A 15,356-nucleotide genomic window follows, 5' to 3' on the forward strand; every position below is an offset into this window, starting at 1 on the left:
AAAACTCCCTATCCTTTAGGAATATTTGTGCACAGCTGGCGTTACATCAGCTAGCTTAGAAAACAATGCAACTCACCTGTACAGTACTCTGCACTGTTGATATGTGCCTCTTGAACAGAACAGAAATGGATCCTCTGATTAATTCCTATGATTGTTTTTTTTAAGTTTCTTGTATGTGGAGTCCTGTCAATCTACACTGAATTACATCCATCCAAAAAGACGGTAAGTTTATTAACCTGCACCCCAGTATTTAACTCCATTTATAACTGGTCACAAAGTTATTTTAGGTTAAAATCAGTATGATTTATAATCTGGCTCTACAGGTGACCATATGCCTGGCCATGAGTGTGGTATCTATGTTGGGAATTGTGCTCTCCTTTGGACACAGGATATATTTCTTCATTGATAGCGCATACCCTTACAGTTATCATAATAATGGACCTGATCTTGAGGTGAGCTTTTTGCTGACTATTCTCCTTCAAAGTTTTTGCTATAATCCTTTTCTGTGTGGATAAAATACTAACATAGTAATGCGTGTCTAACTGACTCTTTATTTCAGGAACAGCTTTCTATTGTGGTAGGCATGTTGTTTGGATCCTCTCTGTTTGTATTTGGAGTTCTCGTGTTCTTTGCAGTCATTGCACGTGCTGCGTTAAAATCTACGCATGATCAGGTAATATATTTTTCAGTCTCATGTCATTTAGCGAAATGAAAAGTTACAATTGACCTCTTACTTTCGATATATTAGCCAGAATGGTCACTCAACAGAAACTAACATTTTGGAGAGGCACAGCCAGAGCCCAGATTTGATAGAATAGGAAATTCCTTTATTGTCCCACAATGGGAAAATTCTGGAGTGCAGAAGAAAGAGCTGTGGATGGATCTGAAGATGAGGGTTTTATACTCCCTCCTATATAAACTTAGAGGGGAGTGGCAGCCCAGCGGTTAGGGCATACAGCTTGGAATCCTGAAGTTCTGGGTTCGAACCCCACTACCACAGACTCCCACTCTGGCTCTCTGAGCAAGACCCTTAACCCCTGATTGCTCCCTGGACACCCAGCAATGGCAGCCCACTGCTCTCCAAGAGTATGGGTTGAACGTATAAGTACATTTCTCCAATGTGAGATCAATAAAGTTCAATTAAATTAATTAAAATTAAAACTATACTGGGAGTTAAACCACCAAAGTGCACTGGAAAACATGCACAGAAAAAAGCTGGCTAGCAATTCTAAAAATTGACCCATTGCTGCCAACACATAATTTTTCAGTTCATTTTTAAGAAAGATATTAATAACATTTTATATGTTTTGGAAGAAGGCTGATTCGTATTGTATTGTAACAGAAACAAACTTCTTGGTTGAATGGAAATTATTGCAAAATTTAAACATTAAAATTTTTTCTCAAATATTTTACCTCTTTTTTATGTCTTGTAGTATTTAAATGTGGCTGTAACCAGAGTTTAAATAAAAAAGGTTACACATGACCAATATTAAGACCTCCTGTTAACCTTGAGTCAGTTTAAAGCATCTGGAAGGTAAGCTCCTCAAGAGAAAACACTTGGTGTGAATCTTTTTCTCTACAGATCAATTTAAAGTACAAGAAGAGCGATTTAATCTCACTATGAATTATCCCTGCCTTTGCTGACAAAAGCTGGCGAGTTGTTTATTCATCAAATAACAATGTGATTCAGTTTATTTAAATTCTAATCAAATCATTTTATTCATTTGAACTTCTAATCCAATCCAGTCTTCTAGCCGCTGTAATACTGATATATATAGGCAGAGTTTTAAAATCAAATAAATGCATAGTGTTGCATTTTCCTTCCTAAAAAGCCTAAATTGTTTTACATACCTTTATATCAATTATGTTTAATTGTATACTGTGTATTTAGGACAAAAATGTGATATTAAAAAATAGTGTGGTCTGACATGTTTTCATAGCTGTTCATTACTCTTTCCTGTCTTTGCTTTGTTTGTTTTTTTATCAGGTTATTATTCAGCACATCGCAATGCAGCCACAGAGTGAACGGCTGTCTACCTAGGACCAACTTCTCCAAGCACTGTTTTACCCTCACAAATCAGCACTGTTTTTTTATCAGTTAAATCCTATATTTTAATGTGTCTGAGTGTGTTTGCGTGTTGTATTAGTGTTATGTGCTTCGGGCACATTAGGATTTTTGTCTATTTCTTTTCTTTGTTTTCTTACAGACTTTAGTTGAAGGATCTTTTGTTAATATATTTTGGGATTCTTTTAGCGAGTTAATTACATTAATTTGTGGTGCTGTCGTCAGCCTATAAATAGGCTGGCTTTCAGCATGTTGGGGCGTTCCTTTCCAACTTCGCTTGGACGCCGCTTTTCCACCTGCTTCCACTTGTTCCATCGTGCGCGGTAGTGATGGGCAAGTGAAGCCTCATGAAGCAATGAAGCTTTCCTACGCAAAGTGTTGAAAAAAGTTCATTACTCGATGCTTCATTCATCACTCACTAGTGACATCTGCTGGTGAAACTGTAACAGCCTTGTTACTCAGTTGGATCATACTTCCAAATATTAGGAAATGCAATATTGTCACAAAGTTTTCATCAAACTCATGTTTAGTAAGAGGAGAATCCTATTTAATTGTCATGTTTTAATGATTAAAATGATTTGTAGCCAATCTAATCCTTGACCATCAGTGGTGGTGTTAGGTTTTCTTTTATGTCATGGACTTATTAGACAATGAAGATATATGTTACTTTAATGTATTGAGAACTGAGTGACTGTTGCTGCAGACTCTGTATACTTTGAGCTTGAAACTTGATTCCTTAAAGACAGAATTTGTTTAAAATAATCTCTTCCTAAGAGTTCCAGTTCTGATTCTTAATATTAAGTTACACATAGAGTTTGCCTCTTCTAATGGCTTAGGTTTTGATGGTTTTGGTTTTGATGTGTGATTCTGATGCATCTCCTGATTAAACAAAAGAAAATATAGAAATTTCTGGATTTTAGGTTTAATTGTTTTTATTTAGGAATAGGACTTTTTTCACTGTTTCAGGTTGTGATTGTGATCTGTCATCTCATAATACTCCCACATATGAGAGGTTTTTCTCTTTTTTGACGGCTCCATTTAAACCACTGCTGATGAAAACTGTTCTGCTGATACCAAACCACCTACTACAACCCACGGAGCAACAGGATTCATCGCGCTTTTATTTTGAAAACCGACACGCAAAATGAAGCAGTCACGTGACCAATGCAATACGAGGCCTCGTTTGTTGCCAGTCACGTGGTTTTCAACAAGACAACACAGGCCTCGAAGCGGGGCTTCATTGACACGCCCCCTTATTACTCGGTACAAGCCTCGAAGCCTGGCTTCAGATAGCCCATCACTACTTGTCTTGTCGCTGCGGCCTGCAGCGGACGTTCCAGCCTGCCATGCGGTATTTTTGTTAACTGTTTCTTACTTTTTTCTTGAGGTTTTTGGCCTGGCGGGACCGGTTGTCCTGTTTTTGATTTTTCTTTTGCTTAGGTTATTTTTGGCCTTTAGTCCGGTACTAGTAGGGGCTTCGACGGCCCTGTATAGGGTTGGCCCCCTGCTGTACCGTTTTATTCTGTTTGATCGGCCTGCCAGGTCCAACTTTCTGTTACTTTGGGTTTCTATTTTTACTTTTTGGGGCACGGGATTTGAGGGCCTTTAACTCTTTTTCTCTTCTCAGAAAATCAGAAGAAGGCGAGCAAAGAAAAGTTAAAGAGGAGAAGATTTATTAATAAAAAATCTTTTTTTTAACCCTCATCTTTTGTCTCGTGTCCTCAAATATGTTGTGTCTTTGGTGGACGTAACAATTAGTGTTCACTGGTTCTTTTATACTTTTCATGGAAAACATTTAGTTCTTATCATCAAGCTGAATGCAGGTGGAAATTAGCATCCTATGCTATTTGGAGGTACCATGCTTATTTTGTACTATTTTTTAGGTCAGTGTGATGTTGTCACTGTTGAAATAAAATCCCTATTATCATACGTTTAACATTTCTTCAACAAGGCTTTTGTAACATTTATCGATATAAATTCCTTCGAACCACATTTTAATCAGTAATTTCTCTTCTGTATTTCCTATTAGCTTTGGAAAAGGTGTTATTGTGTGAATAAAAATCAACATTATTCTTTCAGTTCATACAGTGTGATGAACAAGCACTTCCTACCTGGAACATAATCATTGTACAACTCACTAAAAACCTGAAGTTTAATGTGTTTTATCATCTTTTTTTACAATAAACCTAAAGATCTTTCACATTATTGCCTTGAATTTATGATTCTCTGAAATTCTTTATAGTAAGGAGCTAGAAATTGCAGTATGTATTTGCATTCAGTCTCCCTGAGTAGAAACTGTGCAGTTCCACCTTTTGTAGCAAAACAACTCAAGTCCGGTAAAAATAGAATAAGAAGTATCTGAGGTTCTAAATTTGGTGCAGATTTTTAGTTGGATTTAGGCCTTTAGCTTGACCTCCTTAAAAAAAATTATGTCAAAACACTGCTAAGCATGTTCTCACTAGAACTAAGAAAGTAGAACACATCAGCCCAGTTCTGAAATCATTGAATAGATCAGCACCTCAATACATAACAGATTTGTTGTCAGTGTATCAACCTCCCAGACCACTATGTTGTGGTTCTGCCCTTTGTGGACTTATTTTTGAGTTAAACTGGTTTTGTGTTTTCTTGGTCATTGGTTTCTTTTCTATTTTGTATCATTCTAGTTGTTTTCTAGTTATATCTAAGCCATTTTGTGTTTTTTGTATTGCTCTCTGTTGCCCCCTTGTGCCAGTCTCCTAGTTGCTTCTCTCCACATCTGCTCACTGTCAGCTGATTACCCCAGTCTTTATTCTGTTTCCCATATATACACCTCCTGTTTAGTTTTTCAGTGCTGGTTACTCTTCATTGCTTCGATCCTCATGGTAGCTCTTGGTTTTGATTTCTTGTTTTTTGTTCCTGGATTTGTGTTTCTTTTGCCATCTGCATCCCAATTCAATCTGCAAGAACACATCTCTGCATTTGGGTCCTCAACCAACCCCCTCCACCCAAACTTGACACTCAGATCTTCTAGTTCAAGCCTACTCTGTACCCCCAGAACTAGAACCAAACATTGAGAAGCATGCTCCATTTGTGTGGAACAAACTCCCAGAAGACTGTAAAAGTACTGAAAGCCTGAGTTCTTTTAAGCCAAAGTTAAAAATCTATTTTTTAGAGCTGCCTTTGACTGTTGAGGTTAATCGGTATTTTTTGTTGAAGGTTGTGATCCAACTGTTTTATTTTATTTTATACGTGCTTTTACCATGTTTTTTTGTCACTTTTATTCTTATTTTGTGGTCAAATACTTGTATTTGTTTTACAAATATGTTCGCCTTTATTTGTCCTCTATTTTATTGTCTAATTCATTTAAAGCACTTTGAATTATCCATATACTGAACTGTGTTACACAAATAATATTGCCTTTTTTCTTTTTTAAGAATGTAGAGTATTTAGCTCTGTCCTTTTTACTGTCAACTCTCCTCGGCCTCCTAAATAATGATAGATGTTTGAAGCTCTCTGTAATTATAACGAGGCCCTTGGCTCTTCAATGCTCTTTGACTGAACTGTCAGTTTTTGTTGCTTTTTAATCTCACTCCATTTTTAGATAATGGATTTACAAAGGTCTTTAATGGCTGGGATATTGTTTCGCTTATGTTCTGTAAAACATCCTGAGGCCTTAACAGAACAAATGTATTTATGCCAAGACTGCATTCAATAAAAGTGGACTATTTTTAATGATAAAGTGATTTCTGACTGCAGCTGGTGTTTCTGTTTTTTTTTTTTTTTTTTTTTTTTTTTTTTTAGGGCTGTCAGAGTAAAGGTAGCTGAATATTTTATTTTTATGTAAAGTTTGGAAACTTTAAATTATATTCTTTAACATGGCCATTTTGTATAGCTTTATATTGTGCTATCAAGAATAATAAGAAAAAAACTTTAAATATGCAAGTAATATAAATACTCTTGGAGGAAATTTTCTCAATTAAATTCCACAGGAGAAACGTTTTTGAACAACCAGTTTGAAATTTCCCATGTCTTATTTTAGCTAAATTTACCTTTCCTCTTTATATTTCTTTATTATTCTGTCATAGTATTCATCTTATTATTAAATATTATTTGTCTGTAGTAAAGTAGGGTGAATACTTTTTATTTCTCTGAAGGCTTTATTATTTAATCAATCTGCTGATCTATAACACTCTTATCAGCTTATTTTATATCTATTTTCACTGTGAATTCAGTTAAATGCATTAATAAATATTAACATTCATCATCTGTTTTTAAACCTTAGTTTAAATAAATTTGGCTTCTGTTGTGGCCGGTATGCAGAGCTGTAAATGTTTATGTCGTTATGAATAAAAAGAAGCACTTTTTTTTTGGGCAAAAATTCTGATGAAACATCCGTGTTGTGGCATGTAAACTACACAGTAGCTGACCAACCTTTATAGAGTGCAGGGTTTTTAAAGAACAGCTTTAAGAATTGGACAAGCAAAAAACAAAACTCAGCAAGAGTCAAATATTTTTGGTATTTTCAGGTTATTACCCTTGATTTAATGAAGTTGGCAAACAGTAGCTTGACATAATGGTGGAAATCCTCTTTTATTATTGGTGATGCAGGGAAACTGAACATCAGCCTTTGGTCCATAGGTACTTTTTAGTGTTCATAGTTTTAATAGACATAGCTGGCAGTGTAAAGGGACTGCATGGCTGCCTGACTAGCTGGGGTAGCAGGCTTGTACTCTCCTTTGGACGCCAGGCCATTGATCTGATGAGAGCAGAGGAGAGGAGAGAAGGACAAAGTCAAACATGAGTGTTAATGATCAGCCAATGCATGCGTCAAACGAGTGCTAGACAGAACAGACAAAACGTTTTAAGGAATCAATCATTTACAAAACAGTGTAAAATTGAGTAATTCAAGATAAGAAATATTTAAAGTCCATAACACCTGATTGATAAGTGGGAAGTGTGATGACTTCCTTTCTTGTCTGTTTGTAATGCTCACCCTGGCCCTGGAGCAGAAAGCATCCTGCGCAGCTTTCCTGTTGGCATCCTTGCCCAACCAGGCTGCTAGTGCAGAGGCCTGGAGTGCTCGACCATAAGAGAAGGTCAGCTTCCAGGGGCGGTGGAGGGGCACTTGGTTCATGGCGTTTAGGTTCAGGGAGGCCTCCTCCTCGCTCTGTCCTCCAGAGAGGAAGCAGATGCCTGGAAAGGTCATGAAAAAGATGCTAAAAAAAGCTGCATGTATGCTGGCATCTTAAAGGCACATTTCAGTTTTTAAACAAAAGGCTACAGATTATCTTTCTTTTTGACAACACATGTTGACTGGATTGGTTTCTTTAAAATCCATCTGTTTCACTGTTTTTGTTTGTTTGTGGTGGATGGCTTTTTACAGAGAATTATTCACACAGGAAATGGACACGGGATGGTGTGCATCACCAATAATCTTTCTGGGTGTCCAAAAAGCAGAACATAACCTGGTGGAGAGGTTTTTATACTGCCCCAATTTTATATCAAAAACATACTTTTACGCTCCAATTGCTTGTTTTATAGGAAAAGCCACGGAGGTGCACTTCCCCCTACCTATACAGTATCTACTATATAAAGTCATTGTTTCTCTGTAAATCCAAGGCAAACATGATCAAAACAAGTCAGGGTTATTTGATGGTATTCTAGAAGATAAAGTCCATCTCAGACTGTTTAAGCTCATCTAATCCTGCTTTATATTAAACTAAGAGCACTATCTGTTGCTTCTGACCTTTTACCAGAACCTCATTTGACAAAACCTTAAATACTGATTGCCTGTGGAAGAAGGAGGCAATTGAATCGGGCTTACCCGGCACAGCAGCAGGTACAGTGCGCCTCAGGGTGGTTACTGTTGCGATAGCAACATCCTCAGGGGTGTATTTCTTGGTGCAGGAGTGTCCAGCTGTGACCATGTTGGGCTTCAGCAGAGTGCCTTCCAGGTATACGTGGTGGTCATTCAGGGCTTTGTAGACAGCAGCCAGGACCTACAGATGAAATACATGAGTGTCCGTTGTTTTTGTGTAATTAGTAAAGTGATCATCGCTTATATAGTGAACTAACCTTCTCAGTGGCATACTGGCATCGCTGCAGGTCATGGTCACCATCAGGCAGGATTTCAGGCTCCACGATGGGCACCAGGCCATTCTGGAGAAGACAGGGGTAAAGAAAATTAGAGAAAGCAGGCTTCTCAATCTGCTGGGCATTACAGAAACTAAAATTGTGACACAAACCTGTTGGCATATGCTGGCGTATCTGGCAAGGACATTGGCGTTCTCAGCAATGGCAAGAGGCGACGGGCAGCCATGCGAGATCTTGAGCACACACCTCCACTTAGCGAAGTCACAGCCGTCCTTCTTGTACTGGGCACAGCGCTCCGAGAGGCCATCAAGACCTAAACAAGAAATCAGCAGTCTGTATTGTTTTGATGTTTTTTGTTTGTTTGTTTGTTGTTGTTTTGTAAAAATATGCAAAGAAGAAGAAATGTTTTTGTGGTTACCTTGAGTGGTGGTCTCTCCATCTGTTCCATTCAGACCTGCTGTTCCTTTGTCAACCTGAATTGATTAAATAAAATTTAGATCAATCTAAAAATATCAGCACTCTTTTATTAATGTAGATAATGAAGATCTCCTTACTTTGATGCCAACAACTATCCCCTTCTCCTTAACAACTTGGGGGAAGAGTTTACCACTGTCTGACTTCTGATACAGTGTCTCGTGGAAAAAGATGACCCCACCGATGCTGTTAGAAATGGAGGGGTCGGACGAAAAAAGGATCTCCCGGAAGGTGCGGCGGTTCTCCTCTGTGTTCTCCACATTGATTTTCTGCAGCCTCTTTGCCATGGTACCTTGAAAGAGTAGCATGGATTTTTAGTCAAAGGCCCATGACCCATAATGACAGAATAACAACCAACACCCGTGCTAACCTGTGGATTCATCTGCAGCCAGGATTCCCTTCCCTGGAGCCACGATTCTCTGAGCAATGTCAGAGAGCTCTTTCTTCTGCTCAGGAGTCAGGCCTGGGAACTGATGAGTCATCCTTGCAGAACAAAATTAGATGATTAAATGCAACATAAAACATTAAAATACAGGAGGAAAATGCTGCATATCCTAAACCTTAAGCAAATGTCTGCCATTACATTCGGCTTCTCCTGCACCACCTCCTCAGTTAAATATTTGGTTTGCATGGTTGAACTTTGGCCTTGAAAACAGATAACTTCTCCCTTTCAGATGTGCATCAAGAGTTCATAGTTCAGATTGCAACAAGTTTACCAAAGTTTTTCTGCCAAGGAATGCAACAAGAACAAGGCACTTGGGATTTTGATGAATATACTTGCAGTGCATTAAGTTTGGGCAAACAGGAAGTATTTGCACAAATTCTGTACTTTTTATACTTGCCATTGCTTTTTATGCACCATAATTTTAGGGGGGGAATCGATACAATTCCTATGGAAGGGGAAAATTGAACACATCTGTTTATCACAAACTGAGAGTTATTAATTACCAAAAAGTTCTGCTGTTTAGAGTCAATTACAACTTGTAAACATGTACCAAGTCCCATGCAAAAACACTCATGTGTAGCAAGTCTGCAGAAACCTGTCAAATTCTGTGCAATCAACAAAGGGTTTTATAAAAAAAAAAAAAAATCGAAATGCTACTTACTTGAGAGATTATTGTCAAACTGCGACGACAGTTGAAGTGACAAACGTCCGGCTGATCAGGATGGTGCAGAGGACTGAAAGTGGGTAAAGAGTTGTATTTATTCTTGTTGGAGATGATGGGGGAGGTGCTCATGAAGGCGGGTCGAGGGAGGAGGGTGTCACACTGCAAAAACAATTGGCCCCCGCCAGCCTTACAGAGGCGGGCCCATGATTAGGATCAGTGGACCTCATGGTTCATGACTTGCTCTGAGAGAGAGTGTGGAGAAAACATGAAAGGGGCCTTTGTGTGTGTGTAAAATCACACAATGTCTGCAAAAGAAATTTTGCATTTAAAGAAATGTGGAAATGGGAGAACTCTGCCACAGATGCTGTAATTCAGGTTTTTCTTCTTTGTTTGGAGGAAGTATGGGCAGTCAAAAGCAAAGAACTAATATCAATTATGTTGATAAAAGAATCAGGATAATCAAGGCCTACAAGTTAAATGTAACCTTTATCAATGCACAGAAAGCAGTTCAGGCATGCAGAGGTCCCACTTACATTCTGTTTCCTTATAGTCATCATTTCTGCAACATTTTATGAACATTTTAATTTATTTTCCTGGATAATTTTTGAAAATTGTATGGTTATTTTGATAATGTTGTTCTAACAAATAACCATTATTACATGTGACTATTTCTGCACACATAAGAGAGATGCTTGTTCTTTCACAGTTTCTGAAGCAGCTTTTTACCTACTAATGTGTCTTTTTAATGCTGTTTAACAAACATTGCATGCATATTTTTTGCCATTTTTTTAAATTAAACACTAAGATCTATTAGCATCTAAGCCCAGTAAATAGGTACCACTGCACCCTTGATGAGACAGCCCTTTCCCAACCTGGACTCTGCACCATGTGCAATGTCCATTCTCTTAATGCAGATTAGAACTCAGCCTTGAGTCTGAGATTTTATTTTCACATACTTTTGGAAAGTTCTGAAAACCTATCCAAAGAATGTCGCTTGTCCCAACGAGGTAAGATGGTAATTAAAAAAGATTGCAGGAAGATGATTGTTGGTTGGAAGGTTTTGTCAATTCATTTCACCAAAACCCTAAATGTTATGAAACTTCTTTTGGCATACACACAAAGGAGTAAGATAATGTGTATTTATGGTGGGAACTCATTGCGCCACTCAAAACAGCTTATGCCAAAGGGATGATTCAGGATCAACAATCAAATAACCAGAATATTGTGCTTTTCATCAGGCCAGCATATGTTAAAATATTTCAAAACTGTCAATGTATCCACAGGCAGTTATTTTAGGAATCCATACTGAGGCTTAAAATGCCTGCATTGTTGTCATGTGCTCTGATGGCCTGATCTTGAAGAGATCTAGACTTTGGTTAAACTTAAATTAACAAACAAAGCTTTAGATAAACTACTTATTGAGATAAAGATTGTTGTTTAAGTGTCTGATGAAAACTTGTGATTTCATTATGTTGTGAGTCGTCTTCCAACATACAGGGACTTTTGGCTAAAAATTAGTTTCTGAAACATAATAATACAAAAATTGCTTTACAGATCTACTTTTAGAAGTCATTGATGACATCTTTTTTAAGAAAAGCAAAAAAAAATTAGTGTTTTTTTAATCCTAATAAATATAAAATTGAGTGATTCATAGAGGTTTCTGCAGTTAAAATATTGGGATAAGATAAATTTGAATTTGACAGCAATGTGAAGGTTTACAAGCATGTCATTATCTTAGTTTTGAAAACTTTCTAATGCTTTCCAATTAAAAATTATTGTATGAATGTGTAAACAATTTGGCCCCTGACATCATCAGACAGTTCATATCCCACTCATGGCAGTGGGTTTCATCACATTAGGAGCTTCAAATGAAAATGTAAAAGTTTCCATGAGAAAAAAATCCTATGGACAGTCGGCCTTCTTTGTCCAGAAAGCCAAACTGTGGAACCTTTTGTCTTTTGAGCTTAAATAATACTTTGATTTGGGGGCTTTTAACAATTAACTGGAACGTATTTTAAAGACTCGGCAGGCCAGAGTCTTTAAAATAGACTCGGCAGGCCCAAAACGTGTAGTGAGGGTCTGCTGGGAACGTCTGGTGGAACCCTCGGTCAGGGACGTGTTCAACTCCCACCTCCGGGAGAGCTTCTCTCAGGTTCCGAGGGAGGTTGGAGATATGGAGTCCGAATGGGCTCTGTTCTCGGCCTCTATTGTCGATGCAGCTGCCCGTAGCTGTGGCCGTAAGGTTTGCAGTGCCTGTCGTGGTGGCAATCCCCGAACCCGGTGGTGGACACCGATAGTAAGGGATGCTGTCAAGCTGAAGAAGGAGTCCTATCGAGCTTGGCTGGCTTGTGGGACTCCTGAAGCAGCAAGCAGGTACCGTGAGGCCAAGCGTGTCACGGCCCGGGCGGTTGCAGAGGCAAAATCTCTGGCCTGGGAGGAGGTTGGAGAGGCCATGGAAAAAGACTATCGGTTGGCCTCAAAGCGATTCTGTCAAACCGTCCGGCGCCTCCAGAGGGGAAAGCAGTGCTTCGCTAACACTGTTTTCAGTGGGAGTGGGGAGCTGCTGACCTTGAAGGAGGATATTGTCGGGCGGTGGAAGGAATACTTTGAGGATCTCCTCAACCCGACGGACACGCCTTCCGTGGGGGAAGAAGAGACGGGATGCTTGGGGCTGGAATCGTTCATCACCCAGGCCGAAGTCACCGAGGTGGTCAAAAAACTCCACGGTGGCAGAGCTTCGGGGGTGGACGAGATCCGTCCTGAGTATCTTAGAGCTCTGGATGTTGTTGGGCTGTCATGGTTGACACGTCTATTCAGCATCGCGTGGAGGTCGGGGACAGTACCCCTGGATTGGCAGACTGGGGTGGTGGTTCCCCTCCACAAGAAGGGAGACCGGAGGATGTGTTCCAATTATCGGGGAATCACACTTCTCAGCCTCCCCGGAAAGGCCTATGCCAGGGTGCTGGAGAGGAGAGTCCGGCTGATTGTCGAACCTCGGCTGCAGGAGGAGCAGTGTGGTTTTCGTCCTGGCCGTGGAACAGTGGACCAGCTCTACACCCTCTGCAGGGTGCTTGAGGGTTCATGGGAGTTTGCCCAACCAGTCCATAAGTGTTTTGTGGACTTGTAGAAGGCATTCGACCGTGTCCCTCGTACTGCCCTGTGGGGGCTGCTCCAGGAGTATGGAGTCGGGGGCCCTTTATTAGGGGCCATCCGTTCTCTGTACAAGTGGAGCAGGAGTCTGGTTCGCATTGCCGGCACTAAGTCGGACCTGTTCCAAGTGCATGTTGGACTCCGACAGGGCTGCCCTCTGTCACCGGTCCTGTTCATAACTTTTATGGACAGGATTTCTAGGCGCAGCCAAGGACCGGAGGGGGTCTGGTTTTGGGAACAGCGGATCTCGTCCCTGCTTTTTGCGGATGACGTAGTTCTGCTGGCTCCCTCCTGCCAAGACCTACAGCATGCGCTGGGGCGGTTCGCAGCCGAGTGTGAAGCGGCCGGGATGAGAATCAGCTCCTCCAAGTCCGAGGCCATGGTTCTCGACCGGAAAAAGGTGACTTGTCCCCTTCAGGTTGGAGGAGAGTCCCTGCCTCAAGTGGAGGAGTTCAAGTATCTTGGGGTCCTGTTCACGAGTGAGGGAGGAATGGAGCGGGAGATCGATAGACGGATCGGTGCGGCTGCTGCAATAATGCGGACGCTGCACCGGTCTGTAGTGGTGAAGAGGGAGCTGAGCGAAAAGGCAAAGCTCTCAATTTACCGGTCGGTCTACGTTCCTACCCTCACCTATGGTCATGAAATTTGGATCATGACCGAAAGAACGAGATCCCGGATACAAGCGGCTGAAATGAGCTTTCTCCGCAGGGTGGCTGGGCTCTCCCTTAGAGATAGGGTGAGGAGCTCGGTCATTCGGGAGAGGCTCAGAGTAGAGCAGGTTCTCCTCCACATCGAGAGGAGTCAGTTGAGGTGGCTCGGACATCTTCTTCGGATGCCCCCTGGACGCCTCCCTCGGGAGGTGTTCCAGGCATGTCCCACCGGGAGGAGGCCCAGGGGACGACCCAGGACACGCTGGAGAGACTATGTCTCTCGGCTGGCCTGGGAGCGCCTAGGGCTTCCCCCAACAGAGCTGGAGGAGGTGTCTGCGGAGAGGGAAGTCTGGGAGTCTCTGCTTAGTCTGCTGCCCCCGCGACCCGGTTCCGGATAAAGCAGGAGACGACGACGAGTATTTTAAAGCTGGATCATTATTGCCAGCATGGTTGTTCCTGTTTGTACTGTTTTTAAATTAGTGACATTTTGTAAACGTGTTTCTTTTTTTTTAAGGGATAGACATTTAAAATAAGCTGGGTATGTACATGTTGTAGTGTTTAGATGTTTGTTGTACACCCTTGCCCCTATGAACTAAGGAATAAATAAACCTGTTAAGATATATTTAAAAATCTAAGCTTTATCAGAAATAAATACTAAGTAGTGAGTCAATATTAGTTTGACTTTTTCATGTCAAGAAGGAACTTCGGATTTTAGAAGTGTAAGATATGGAATACATTGTCCTGTGCAAACATCCTGTTAACAGAAGAGATCAGATGTGTAGTTACTTAGTAGGGTTATATAAAAAACATATTTCAGTAACAATTAAAAGAAATTAAACAGAAAAAGTAAATTGCAGTGGCATAGTACAAAAAATTTAACTAGGTATTAAAGGTATTGATGAAAATGGTTAATTAAAGTGATGAAATAATTATAAAAAAAAAGAATAACTAAATAGGGGAACTAAAGGGGAAAAGAAATCAATAAACTAAAGGGGTAAAATCACCATGTGAATAGATGCAGGTAAGGAAATTTGGACATCAACCCTCACAAACCCTGCGAGAAAGTGGGGGCTGGGTGGTGAGGGTACGGGAGCGAGAAATGCAAAAGTAACTGTAAAGGAAGAAAATATTCTAACATAGTTAACTTTGGAAAAAGGTTGGCTTTTCATTTTCTTCCCTCTCCAGGTCCACCCGGCGAGCTGCGTTTGGTAATATGAAAATCAGCAAGGCGTGTTGACATCACAGAATTACAGAGTTTAATCCAATATAAGACAATGCATAAACTTAGAAATAAGACAATGCACAAACCTACACCAGAAACTGCAGAACAACAGAGACATACATTCCATTACCTGACATAGGAGGAAAGAAAGCAAAGACGTACAAGACATCTTTGGAGAGTTTGCAAGAGCAAAATCTGATCTTTTTCTTCTATTTAGAAAGCTTTATCCTCTTGTATCTAATCCATTCAAAAAGGGCTGGCCCTCGGTCCTCCAACCAAAAGCCATCTCTGACACTGCTAGGGCTTCCCCTTATTTACTGCAAACATCTGGGGTCATTTGCTTCTTTGTTTTAACAAGAAAAGGCGGAAAGCTTGTCCTGGCATCTAGAATTCCTAGGGTCATAAAACACAAGATAAGCTCCCACAGACAGCTTGTGGAATGCGGGGGGCCTCACCATCCCTGGTTGTTTATTCTGGAAGACTTTTGACCTTCTGTAAACCAAGCAGAAATCTCTCCTGCAGGCTTAACTGTTATTCACCCCCCAGGAGATACTCATTCTATGGCCTGGTGGTCTAAATACTTACCCATTAGTAGTTTTAAATCATTAACACAG

The 15,356-nt window shown here is 40.4% G+C and overlaps 1 protein-coding gene across 1 annotated transcript; it reads right to left on the bottom strand.

Annotated features, from left to right (window-relative positions):
• Positions 1–6,552: 6,552 nt before the first annotated feature.
• On the bottom strand, positions 6,553–9,872 carry aldob (aldolase b, fructose-bisphosphate). The gene is made up of 9 exons (XM_038276931.1): positions 9,718–9,872; positions 8,982–9,094; positions 8,692–8,903; positions 8,556–8,610; positions 8,290–8,450; positions 8,120–8,203; positions 7,869–8,043; positions 7,038–7,237; positions 6,553–6,800 (listed from the first exon to the last, which is right to left on the bottom strand). The coding sequence occupies exons 2-9, from the start codon at positions 9,091–9,093 to the stop codon at positions 6,705–6,707; spliced, it is 1,095 nt and encodes a 364-aa protein (XP_038132859.1). The 5' UTR covers position 9,094; positions 9,718–9,872; the 3' UTR covers positions 6,553–6,704.
• Positions 9,873–15,356: the final 5,484 nt, after the last annotated feature.

This window comes from Cyprinodon tularosa, unplaced genomic scaffold (genome assembly GCF_016077235.1).
Source record: "Cyprinodon tularosa strain WSP-4 unplaced genomic scaffold, ASM1607723v1 ctg129, whole genome shotgun sequence".
NCBI classification, from domain to species: domain Eukaryota; kingdom Metazoa; phylum Chordata; class Actinopteri; order Cyprinodontiformes; family Cyprinodontidae; genus Cyprinodon; species Cyprinodon tularosa.